We start from the raw sequence: 13795 nt of genomic DNA on the forward strand, positions 1-13795 counted from the left end.
TTTAGACTAAAACTAGGCCTACTTACTGTATTATTCATGGTTGAATGAAGGAAATAGCAGCCAGTGTCAATAAAAACTAATCTTTACTGGCACATAGCTGGGTTGAGTTGTTTGTCTTTGATCCATAACAGATAGTGTAGCTAAATAGATAGTTAGATGACTAGTTGTTTGCCTTTAGACACTGTAGACACACTATCTGCAGCTAAAATGACACACCATGGTAGAAAATAAATGGCCAATGGATTACTTACATTTTGTTTGCTTTTGGGTTAAGCTCAGACAGTAGCATTGGGTCCAGCTCACAGCCTTTTGTTTCAGGTTCTCTTGCTGGATTATTTGTTAATTAATAGTTATCTTAGTGCCAACTGGGATCCACGCTTGAACAATACCATCCATGACAACCGAAGAACAAAAGAGACAAGCTCCTGTTATTGAGGCTCCTGAGCTTTGTGTTTGTGTGTGTCTGTGTATTCATGTGTACAGGGAAAGACAAAAACCCCAATATTCACTGCCACATGCCACTGGATATAATACACTCAGGCTAATGCTGCAGATGATTTTGTGACTACATCTGTTAGTTGTGCAGACTTAGAGGGCCCACGAGCGTAAGGCTGTATCTGTCCCTCTCCCTCTCTCTCTCTCATTAATCATGCAGGTTCCATAGATATTGGATGGCGCTCATGGTGTCTCTAGCCTTTCACTGCTTACTGGCCAGACGGATCTGTTAACATGACCTATATACATGGGCCATTGTGTTTTCAGACATGCATCACTTAACGTGACATCAAACAATGAAGGGTTCTTAGAGGATAAGTGCCCTTTTGCAGTATTAAGTGTGATGATTTTTTTCAATTACTCATGTCTGCTTCTCCTTTGTCCCAAATCAGCCTTGTAATACCCTGTAATTTAGCCTGGGTTTTAAAAAGATGTGCACAGTCACTGACCATTTATGACGTCATTGTACTCCATCAACAGCTCTTGCTTTGCAATGTCTCATGTACACCTTTTTTATGTTATGTTTGTGTGTGTATTTGCATTTTTAAAGGGAGACTGAAGGCAGAGAGAACTGACTTAGAGGATATGGAGAAGTTAATCAGGAAGCTTTTACTTTGTGCCTGTGTGTATCTGTGTGTGCAAGTGTACAGTGTGATGATGAGAGTAAGAAATAGATTATTAATAGCAAGACTATCCCTGAGTCATCACTCTGTAAGGGTTGAAAAGACTGAAATACGTATGCAGGCATACACACACTTTCAACACTGTGTAATACCTACAGCAATGAGGTCAGGGAGTGATAATTGAACAAGCGGTGTCTACAGAGGGGTGTGCCATGGTCATGCTGGTGGTTTCATCACTTAGACTTAAAATAATCAAAATGACAGGATAACATGATCCAGTCAGATCAATAGGGCATGATGGACATGCCCTTCCTTCAGAATGAGTAGAGATAAATTGTTAGTAATCAAACAGAGAGGTTTCCATTGTCCCCTCCTTGATTGATCCAGTCAATCTTACTATTGCCTGGAGTAAAGCCTCTTTGCTGCACCATTTGGAGACATTAGCAGATGAAACAAGGTCTCAAACACCCACTGTAACCCAGGTTTACTTTTTTTTTTTTTTTTTTACACTTTTGTTTTACCAAACCTCTGTATTTCTACAATTTCCACAGTAAACCGGGTCAACTTTGTGGTTCTCTCTCTCATTATTTCTCACTTATTTATCTGCCTTAATATTGCTCTAATCCCGGAACTTGGCCCAGCTCCAGCAATCTGTCTTTTTGGATTCATCTTGATTTCATACGTCTACAACAATGTTTTTGTGTGTTCCTCTGTGCAGGTAAACTTTGTGGCATGTCAGCTCTTTGCCCTGCTGATGGCTGTGTGGTTTCGGATCTACCTCCACCCCAGTAAGACCAGTCCCTTCATCAGACATGTGGTGGCCACTCTGCTGGGCTTCTACTTGGCTCTTTTCTGCTTTGGCTGGTGAGTCACTCCTCTGTTTATCCATCAGCGCTTTTCTTGTCATCATTGCCCTCTTATACTCTGCTCCTTGCTTCCTTCCTTCCTTCCTTCCTTCCTCAGAATTTCTTTCTAAAGTATTATATTAGTGAGATCCCTCCTGCAGTCTGGGGCCATGTCCCAATTTGATAATATCGTGTATATATATTACTTCAGTAAATGCTGTTGGATTGTTTTAAAAGCATATTGTTATTCTCGTAGTTCAGTTATTGTCCATTTCTATTTAAGTTGTTTTCCTACATTTCCCAGAGTGCTACTTCATAAACCCCAGAGAATATACCTGAGCATTTCAGCTACAGCTAAAAGGATAAGTCAGTTACTTTGAATCAGTTACTTTACTGACAGAAAAACTATATTGATCATCAATTGTTTGATTCATCTTTCAGTCAAAATCTTCTTCAAGCTTCTGCAGTGTGGTTTTGCCACTTTTCACTGTTTTACACCACTGGGAACTTTATATCTTTGGGTTTTGGATTGTATGTTGGACAAAGGAAGACATGGAAACTTGAAGATGTCACTTTGGACTCAGGGAAACTGGTGGACATTTTTCACTGTTTTCTTACTTTCTTGCACTAAACGATTAATCAAGAAAATAAGGGGCAGGTTTATCAATAATTAAAAATATGTTTAGTTGCAGCCTAATTTCAGCTGTATTTTTTTCTGCTACTTAGATTGCTCTAAATCTCTACATGAATTATTCAGTAATTAGTAACCACTCACATAGTCTGAAATGGCTAACTAACATTACTAATACATTTTATCAACATTTTTTTGCTTATCTGGGGGAATAAGAAACATACTTAGCACTTAGCATTGTTTTAAGGTGGATTTTCCCATTATGGACCTCAGTGAAATTAGATAATTCAGTGTTGTTGATAGTTTTTCTCAGCTACATGTACAATAAGCTATAGACACAGTCTCTTGTAAAGAGTATTTCATTCATTACCTTTCTTTTCAAAGGTCACTCCATTGAGTTTGCTGTATCTTATTCTGCTTTTGTTCTCCTGTCTTCATCCCACACCCTTCTCCTTGTTTGCAGCTTGTCTGCCATCATCCTGTTTTTCTCCTATCACTTCTGCCGCTCCCCTCACTGCCCTTCCCTTTCTCATTCTCCCTCACCCTGTCCTCATTCTCTCCATCCTGGCCAAAGCAAACGGGTCGATGGGGTAGTAACTGATATCTAATTAGAAAGCTATTGCCGTGTAATAGACAACCCACTGTACCTCTGGCAGAGTGCCTCACAAAGGGGCCGCTATGTATGTGTGTGTGTGTATAAGAGAGCAAACCTAGGAAACATTAGCTAGATACCCAGCTAGCGGGAAAATGCTAACCAGATGAAATGTTACCTGGTCATCAGGTAATAGGTGATGAGGAGTGAGGTGAGAGCTTTATTTGATAACCTTGTGACACAGTTCATGCACACACTAAGCCTGACACTGAGCTGTGGTTGGATGATATCATTTGTTATGGAGAGGGGAGCTAATTTTGTACAATTCATTCCTGAATCAGAAACAAGACTGTCCAATAGTTAAATGGCATGATAAAGGCACATAAAAGTGAAAGCATGGGCTGATATGTATGATAAATTATGCAACTACATCATCTTTTAAAATAAATTTGCACTAAAGGGTTGTCTCTCTCTTTTTTTGAGGAGAGATCAGCAACATTTTCATGAATCTGCATTTAACATGAGAAAAATGGTATAAAGTAGAGGTAAAAGATATATATATATAAAAGTGCAGAGGATGTCAGTAACCATAGGCTCAACCACACTGTGAGTTGGTTTATAGAATACTTTGCTCAGTGCTCCAAGTTATGTACTATACTTTTTTCTAAATTATACACTATTTAAACAGTAACAGTAACTGGGAGCCATGCACACGTTTATCGATAGGATCCCATTCAGCTTCTGCCGTTGCACCCTGCTCGTGTGTAATGCGTGAATTACTCTTTTATTCAGACTTTTATTCACATGCACACACACACACACACACACACACACACACACACACACACACAGAATAATTTCAACTTTTATTGTACACACAAATACTCACTCTGTTCTGTCTTGGAGGGCACCTGGCTACAGGTCCTAGAGGATCTGCCTTGCAGATGCTGCAGAGCCTTAGTTTATTTTAGGCCGTGTTCCCTCGCTGTCAGATGTACAAGCTTGTTTTTGAATGTCACTGGAGAAAAACGTCGGCGATTGTTGAGCTGTTGAAACATTTCCGCCACCAAAGGGGACTGAGTTCATTTTAGACATGAGAGCAGATTGTCATGTTTGTTTAATACTTCCCAAGCGAACAGGTCAGAAGTTATAATGTTCTTTGGTGTAAGAATTTTAGATGCCTTTTCTCTCTCCCTTCCTCAGATATTACTACATTGATTTCTTTCACCCAACCTATCCTCCCTTGTTTCCTGCCGACCCCTGATGCCCTTGCCTCTTTGTTGACTCATTGCTAACATACTGTGGCACCTCTCCTCTCCTGGAGGGCTTGACTTTGGCAGCATTACACACTGTGACCTTCAAAGTCCCATCTGGTAGCGGCTGCTGCTGCTGTTGATGAATTGTGTGTTTGTGCCCTGTTTTTGTTTTCCATGGGAAGGGAGAGAGGTGGCTGTTTGATCAACACGGACACACACTGATACACAATTCAATGTAATGGTGCGATATAAGAAGTCTTACAGCCGGAAGGCATGGGAATCATTTAAGAACATAGTGTGTCTTGATCGTCACCATCCTGTCCTGTGACCGGAGATGACACATTACTGGGTCGTAAGGGGGGAGCTTCACATGGCTGATGGTGTGACTGTGGTTTAGTAATGGTGTAATGGTGTAATTTCTTCTTCCCAATGACTGTATGGGGTGATAAAACAGGATGTGGCTTGTAATACAGAGAGCAAATAAATTCTGGTGTAGTCTGGTCTAAGCAAAGGGGCATGTGTCCTTGAAAGAATACGTTTTCCGGTAAATAACAGGCCAAGAATGAACTATGTCAGCAAAATGTTAGAGTTTGAATATAGTGGTAAGCTGAGACAGCATTCAGAAGCCCTGGGTTTAAACCTAAAGGATATGTTTTGAATCCTGAGCCGCCAAGTATCAGCCGCACCAAAGTTTCCTGTATTAGCACACTAAATGCCCTAGCAGTTCCTTTGTATTCTCATTTGCAACAATAATGTATTATTTATGTCGCCTGTCTCCACACAGGTATTCCCTCCATTTCCTGGTGCAGAGTGGTCTGTCCTACAGTGTGATGGTCTTCGCTGGCCTGGAGCACATGCACAAGTAAGGTCAAGTGGAGTAGAAATGAACTGCAGAACGTGATTTTAAAAATGTGCAAGGTTTCTGCCCAAATTGTTACGTGCACTATTGGTTCCTCGGAGTGTTTTAATCACGCAGAATTGCAAAATGCCTCATCATTTCCCACATTAATAGGCCTGAAAGGGCAAGTGGAAGATTGACAAAGACATCTGACAAGGCAGTAAACCAGAATTGTGTAAGAAATGTTACATTACATGTTAGATAATATGAATGCTGCAAATTGGTTGACTATTGATCAGTCTCATATTTGCTCCTTCATCCGTCTGTGTTTTTTGAGGCACATGAGCCTGGGTCCCGATGACGATGATTCTGCCCCCAGGCTTCCATCTGTGCCCATGGCTCATCGAGACAACCACACACACACACACACACACACACACACACACACACACACACACACACACACACACACACACACACACACACACACACACACACACACACACACACACACATTGATTTGATGTTATTTTTACCCGAATTCAAGGTTATGAGTGCAGGTGTAAACAGTAGATGTTTACCTCTGGGGAGAGCACTTTAAATAGATCCTTAACAAAACATTAATCACAATAGTGACTGCGCTCAGAAAGAGGAAGGACTCAGAACCCTGTGACAGAATGACATTTCGACATCCAGCAGTGTTTTACATCAAATGGCACATCACATATTTCCTGGACGTTAAACCCTTTACAAACAGTATAAGTGTGCTTTTAGCCTGGTGTTCTGTCTCTTACATAAGTGGGTAGATAAGCAGTGTCCACGCTATCTTACTCTAGCTCCTATGAAACTGAGAACCAGGACCATCACCCAAGCCAAACCAACACACCTCCATCACAATTCAGAGATAAAATTCGCCCAGACCCCGCATGAAGGTGCAGCTAAGGGGCCGGGAGGAGGAGGAGGAGAACCTCAGAGGCAGGGCGCACTGACATGTTCATGTTTGCAGGGAGCGTTGAACCCACTGCCTCAGGTTTTTGCATAACAAATGAGTTATTATTGCAGCAGCCGGTTGAAATTTAACTCTGGGCTCTGTGCTTTTGCCAAATGAGCATAAGTCATCCCAATGTCTCACCCATGGCCTTCGCTCTTTGGAATAACCTTGAGTTGGTTGCACAGGTAGTCAAGGCTTTCAGATATTTCAATACATAGGTGTAGGCCTCACTCTGACTCATTTTACACTACCTTCATTTTTTACTCGTGTCATATTCTGTCCAATCTTCTCCCAATAATAAGGTTGTCCCTTTCTCACTCTCTGCCTCCTTCCCAGTTTTTTGTCCCATTCCTTTCAAATTGCCTCTATTGTTGCTGTATTTCTCATCGCAGCCATCCCTCCTCTCTGTTTTCACAGTATTACAATACACGTTGAGGGATTTATTTATAGACCACTGCTAATGATAATGCTGCTGAGAGACAAAATAAATCGGATTAATGTTGAATACATATACACGGTATAAACTGGACAAAGTCTTGTTATCAGACTTGCCGGCTGATGTGACAACACACAGGCTTGAGACTCACAAACTTTGGGAACACACCCTGCACAGCACACCACTCCCAAGACCAGTGCACTGTGGCAGGACTTATGTTCTCAATTTGTTGTTCTGCCACTAAGGCACCCAGCGCTTGGGGAAGAGTGTACAGTGAGTGCAGTGTGACAGCTTTATGGACTTGCAAAAAGCTTTTTTTTTTTTTTTCCTGCACTGTGGCACTTGCTATGAATGTGCGGCTCTAGACTCACCAGACCACTTTTTCACATTTCATTTCATACCATACACTCTCGTGCAACTCTGGATCTCTGACTCTTCCCCTCTCTCTTTGACTGCTCACCTGTTGAATTTGGTGAGCAGACCGGGAATGTTCCAGATGCTCTCCTACTTGCCTCAAGTGTGAACACAGCACTGCCTGCTGGTCAACAGGAAGGAGAGACAGAGAACTGTGAAAGCGATAGATATGGTGTAACCAGTGAAGAAGGCTGCGACAGTAACGCAAGTGCCCTCATTAATTGAAACTGGCGCAAAAGAACAACCATAACAAAATTATAATATCTGAGACTGCTGAAGAAAACAGAAAAGACCTGGTGCTTGATGCAAATATAGTGTTTTCAAGTTATTATTGTATTCTATAGCCTATTTTATTTTTATTTTTTTTATTTACAGCATGGCAGGTTGGTATTTTTCTTGGTCAGTGGCTTCCAAACTTTTTGGCTTGTGAGACCTTAAAAATTCAGCAATTTTTGGTTGCAACCCCCTGCAACTGGTGTTTCCTGGTTTTTCTCCTTTCTCATCATCTGTTAATCACCTTACCAACCCTCGGATGTATCTTCTGACCTCTTGTGCGAGCCCCCGCCCACAGGCTGGGAACTACAGTTAAAGCTAATGGTGTCTACATATGTCAGTTTATTACCTGAAGAAGTGGGGGTCGACTGACTGGCTCTCAGACGAGGTTCGACATGGAGGAATGAAGGGTGATGCTGAAAGTTGACACTTCGCCCTCTAGCTATTTACCCAGTATATCAGTCCTGGCTGACCTAGCAGCTCAAGAACAGTAAAGCAGAGCAGACACTTTCAAGTGCAGAGGCAGTGAGCTCTCTAGGATGATCTCCCTATCCCTAGGAGGGCCTCAATTAAGGATAAAATTGAGAAATTTTTCTCTATATACATAACATAAGCATGCTATTTAGTTGTAATTCATATGAGTTTTGGTGTGAAAGCATGACTGTGGACATAACGCTGATAAGTGTGCAAATTACTTCCTCACAGTTGGATGCTGAACACATGGAAATTTCTTCTGGATCTGTGTATGCATTTGAGCAAGCATGAAGTATGCCTGGAGGCATTTACTATGTGTAAACAACCTTGGAGAGAGGTCTTGGTGTGTGTCTATAGTGTGTATCTATACCTCCAGCTCCTGTGTGGATCCTTGTCGTTGACCTGTCTACCGCTGTCCCACAGTGGGGGGCCAGCCTGCTTCAGTCCCAGGCTCCATCCGATGCCTTGAGTGGAAATGAAACACCCCCCTCTGAGCTATAAATTACACAAACACAAATCAAATAAGGATAAAGACTGGATCCCCGGTGCGCTCACTGCAAATATAGCTGCTGCAGCACATATAGCTCATGTCCTCACTGATAACTGCAGCTCTGTGCTGCCCGTAGGGAGAGCCGAGCTTGGTGAAATATGGTTGTGGCTATGGACTGAAAATGTTTGTAGAGTCAACAGAAAAACCTTAAACTTTGTTGCACTGCTAAAATGTCAATCTATGTCATATAGCCTAGTTTCGATTTGGGCTTTGGGTTAAAGCAAGTAAAATATTTGCCAAATGTATAATTGTTGTTATTTTTTAACGCAATATCATTTTATTTTAAACTTGACATTGCTGGAATGGTCTTCGATAGGATATTGTCGCTTCAAGAAAATGTCAAATTCAGTGACACCCTACTGTTAACAAGTGAAAGAGGACAACTTACCTTACTCTGTAGGCAGAATTTCGGTTCATGGGGTTTTTAGGTCTGTGTATAACACATCAGTAAATGGGAAATGAACTAGAGAGATTCACTTTTATTTTTCGTTTGTAGCTTTTAGGTGTGTATTACAGAGAATTGTGTTTAAATTAGGAGACATTATGAATGAGATGCAAAATGTTTTATTGAGACAAGTTTCAGTGCAGATACAGACTATACAGTCCTTGTCCTGGCAGCGATGGCGTGACCCTCTTGGTGCTCCCAATTTGGAGCGCTGGTGATGTACAGTTCTAAGCTTCGCCAGGTGCTTGGACCCTGGTATACCTGTTTGCAGGTCCAGTTTAGTTACACATTTTATGTCCCATTAAGAATCCTGTTAATCGAGATTGAACCTTGTCACATTTAAACAGTAGCATGTTTTGGGGCTTTTTTAGAATAAAATCAAATAAACGCACCGGAACATTTGAGACAACTTTGTAAACCAGATTTAAAAAACGTTGTAGAAAGTAGTAAAGTTACTTGTCAGGATGCTGATTAAAATGAGCTTCTGGGTTTGATTCCACATGAGGTCACTTAGGCTACAAATGTGCACTTCTTTTACTGTAATTCCATTTTAAATAAAACATCCATAGCCAAACTATTAATGAGTATGCAGACTAAGTTTAAAGGCAGATCAAAAATGTCTGCCTTCTGTTCAGGAAACTGATGTTATTTCACCTCTCTTGAAAGGTCGTGTTTAAATTAGGAGAAATTTATACTGGACAATGTTAGCTAGACAGCACTTAGGGTGTCCACCGTAGAAAGCTCTATGGATACCAGCATTACCACAACACACACATTTAGGCGAGTATTACTGAACGAGCCCTGGTGCTGGAAGGCGGGTCTGGGAGTGTGGTTGCTATTGTAAAGAGCCATATGTGTAGGATGCTGAAGAATGTTGTGTTCACTGTTATGCCCATAAAAAAAAAAAACGCCAAGTGTGGGCTGGATACCAACACAGAAATCTCAGAGCACATAAAAGGACTGTACAATGATGATCTCCTCTTCACAGTGCCTTCTCTGAGGGTTTTGTGATTAATAGTCGTGCGTAACAGTAGTAGTGAGTTTTTGGAGACTGAGAAAGTGCTTGAAAGGTCTGAAAAATTTTCATATTGCAGCAGTGCGAGTGGTTCATTTTACTTTTACTTAAATTCTTGGCATTTAGGATCAGATGATGTCTTCGCTGTATTTCGGACTGCAGTTACAGTGTGCTCTCAGAATCAAGAGGTCCCGTTAAGTCTTCTCTCCACTGCAGCCTCGCTCTAGCTGGTGTGCTGTATTCCTTCACAGAGCAGCACAATCTTCTTATTGTTGGCAGCAGAGGAATGCTAGCCGGCTAGCTTTGACTTGGGCTGACTCTGCAGCAGCTTTGTACCACAGGCTTCAGGACTGCGCTGTCTTTAGTCATCTGTTGAAAGGTTGTGTTGTCCTCTGTCTTCAGCCAATGACAGTGACACATTGAGCCTCCTTTTGTCCAATTTGTGACCCCCTCCTCTTTCCATAGCTCTGCCCTTTTACCGTATCCACTGTCTTTTGCATTGTATCGGAAAAAAAGGACTTTCTCTCCTCAGAACTATGAAATTAAAGGTTTACATTACGTGTATCAGGATGAAAAGCTCTGAATCACTGTGTACGTCAAATTAATGAGAACAAATACACCAAAAAGTAATATTATTTTCAAGTCTCAACTCAAGTTTTTTGTATTTTTTTAGATATTACTTATTTGAGATATAATTTATCCCCTTTCTATTCTTGCCTTTCTCTGCACAGGTACTGCTTCATCGTGACACTCAGCTATCTGATCTTGTGTCAGATCACACGAGTCTACGTGTTTGACTACGGCATGTACTCTGCAGATTTTACAGGGTAAGCTACACTAACAACACAGAGCTCTTTATAATCTTTTTGGTGCTTAATTAAAAACCGAAGGCCTCCCTTGGTCTTAATTTTTAATCCTAAATGGTGAACAAATTATGCTAAAAAGAGAATTTACCAGTAAGAGTCAGGGGAACATTGCATATGACTCAACCAGTCTGAGCTGAACAGTAACAAGAGCTTGTAACATTGCTCAGCTGCGTCCGCAGGAGGACGTCGATAGGGACTATAGTTCCTTGTGGTTGGTTCCCACTCCTCTGGACTGTCTGACAATTCAAGCAGACAGCCTGCACTCCCAGCAGGGTGGGGGTGGCTAGTTGCTAAGCAACCTTATGCAAACCCATACTGCCTCTGCGAGGGCAGATATTTCATTCTTTCAACTACGGCGTCTGCTGTCCCTCTTTCTTGAAAATGTAATACATGGGTTTTTCAAAAATGTCAGTGAGAACGCTAAAGTCAAATGTGCTTTGTTCTATAGGACCAGGTAGTCTATAATTTTCCTCAAAACTGAAGTAATTTTATTAAAAGACCAGCAAATCAGTGGCCTGTTGCTTGTTTTTGACTCTGTAGCTTAACTTGATGCTGACACCAGCAGTTTTCATGCATAAAATTAGTCAAGAACTAGGACTTGCTGATGCAGGTATCAACAGAAAGGTATTATATATCTCAGTGCAAGCTAAAGAACATGAGAGCAGACTGTACAACGTTATACATATACTGCTTTGAGAGACAGTGGTTTCATCAAGTCTGGAGGAAGAGGACCGAGTAGCATAGGACTGGAGCGGTGCCTAAAGAATTCCGGAAGAAGAAAAAAAATTGCTACAGGAAGTTAAAAAGGGCCTGCAATTATCATGGAGGAAACTTCCCATTGTGAAAATATTACTGCAGCTGACTGTTACTATTGTTACTGTGTAATTCGGCATCTAGGGCCATTAGTTACATGATGCCACAAAAGGTTTCTAAATTCCTGCCATACAAAGTGCAATAATGCTGGCTGAATAAGTGTGTGAAAGCAGTTTAACGGGATAATGTCTTGATTAAACTAAAAACATCCACAAGAAAGGTCAAGTATGTAATAAAAATATTTATCAGGAAATGTCAGCTTGTGAAGAAAAATAATGGAAATACAGCGATGAGTTTGTTGTATGTGTTGTACATGAGTATTTATGTTGTAAGGAGTGGAATGGGTTTGAAATTAAAAATATTAAATTGGTCTGTTTCTGTTTAACGCTTTTTATTAGGCCCATGATGGTCATAACACAGAAGATAACCAGCTTGGCGTTTGAAATACACGATGGTAAGATAAGTGCGTGTGTTTTTAGTGTGTGTGTGTTTGTGTGTGTGTGTGTTGGTTGGGGGGGGGCAAACATGAGCGAAAAGTGAAAATGCTGGTTCTATTCCCTTAAGAGTTTAAAAAAAGGTTCAAATGGCCACGTTTCCGAACCAGTAGTCACTTCTGACAATGGACCAGTGAACGAGAAAGAGAGCATAAACACTTATGTAATGGAGCACTGACCAAGTATGCACTCCCCTCCCCCTTTTCTCTCTTTATGTTTAATGGCCAACATTGAACACAAGCTGAGTTTGAACTACACTGCATAGTGTTAAAATTGGACAGTAGTCCTTCAACCATTTATTACAGAATATACAAACCCAACCAAGGTATGTGTAGTAAGCCAATCGTGTGCCATGGAAGTACTGTAGACCCTCTGACTTCTAAGGCAGAGCAGCTTTAGTTGACATGCACAGGGTCCAGTTTATCTTCCACTGGCTGACCTGTATTTCGCTTTTTGAAGCCTAATGGAGAGTCGGCTGCTATAACTGAAGCACCACATGTGCTAATGAACAATAAATAAAGATGGAGACTTGACACCGGGGGTTAAAATAAACAAGTGTGATCGAGTATCAGAGGCAAAGGAGAGACTTGGAAATTGAGGGAATGATGAGTCACTCACAGCTTTTTTAGTTCCCACTTGGAATCTTAAGTCCCCCTCAGGATATTCTAGACTGAACACAATCAGCAGTCTAATAACAATTTGTATATGGGTGTGTGTTGGTGGGTGCATGCATGTGTATGCAGTGAAGAGTATTATAGTGTTTTAAATTCTGTTCAGATCACTGATTCTCCTCGCAACTGAGACTCTAATGAGAAACTAAGACTGTAATCCTCATCCTCAGTCAACTGTCACACTCTCACACCACTGTGCTGTGTATACTTACACACATGTGCGCACTGCTCTGTTTTTGCACTTTTTTGATACAATAAAATGCTTCAAAAGACTGCTCATATTTTAGCCCTCAAGAATACAGAGTATTAACGGCACAGCGAAGCAGCCTCACACTTCATCTTTTCATTCATTCGACTGGGATCAGAGGTTTAATTGTGGCCAGAGGAGCAGCAGAATGTAACTAAAGTCAGCTCAACCTTGTGTGTACCTCATGTTGCCAGAGCTGGCCGTGAGTGTTCAGTCTAATGAGTTCCATAACCGCAGGTCTTCATAAACAAAGCGCAGACTGATTAAAACAAAATGACTCCGATACGTTCAGCCCATGAGAATAGAGCCAACCTTTACAAACCCTCTCGTTATTAAAGGTAACCACTATCTACTCTTTGGCCAAAATTGTCCTCTTAGAATATTTGTCACTATGGGGCCAAAACAAATATACAGCCAGAACAATGGAATGACCTGTGTTAGATGATGAATTGTTATTAGGTTATGTGCACAACAGCCTGCTCTCCCTGTTGCATCATCTCCTCTTTCCACTCTTTGCTTTTCCTCTCTCCCCTTTCCCTTACTGTCCTCTGCTAACTCAGCTGAAGGTAGCTGGTTTTATTTACATTACGGGACCATGCGCACATGTCCTTCCTGGGCTTGTGTGTTGCAAGGTGGCCCTGACACTGGTTAGGTTGGGATGCAGTACCAGCAATCCTTGTTGTTACTGTGCACATTCTATACTGTTATTCTGTTATTGTGTTATGCATCCATACCTCATGTTACTCCTGAATCAAACTCCTTCTCAGATCATGATTTCCAGGTGTACATGTATATAAATTAAAGTAAGTGTCTCTCTGTGTCTGCC

General features: G+C 41.3%; 1 protein-coding gene across 1 annotated transcript in view; it reads left to right on the forward strand.

The window, feature by feature from the left end:
• mboat2a (membrane bound O-acyltransferase domain containing 2a) overlaps positions 1-13795 on the forward strand; it is a 36878-nt gene that overhangs the window by 16697 nt on the left and 6386 nt on the right. The window contains exons 2-5 of the mRNA XM_040137869.1: positions 1837-1982; positions 5227-5304; positions 10610-10705; positions 11956-12011. Coding sequence (XP_039993803.1) covers positions 1837-1982; positions 5227-5304; positions 10610-10705; positions 11956-12011 — 376 coding nt within the window. The remainder of the gene's footprint in view (positions 1-1836; positions 1983-5226; positions 5305-10609; positions 10706-11955; positions 12012-13795) is intronic.

This window comes from Xiphias gladius, chromosome 10, assembly GCF_016859285.1.
Source record: "Xiphias gladius isolate SHS-SW01 ecotype Sanya breed wild chromosome 10, ASM1685928v1, whole genome shotgun sequence".
In the NCBI taxonomy this organism is placed as follows: Eukaryota; Metazoa; Chordata; class Actinopteri; order Istiophoriformes; family Xiphiidae; genus Xiphias; species Xiphias gladius.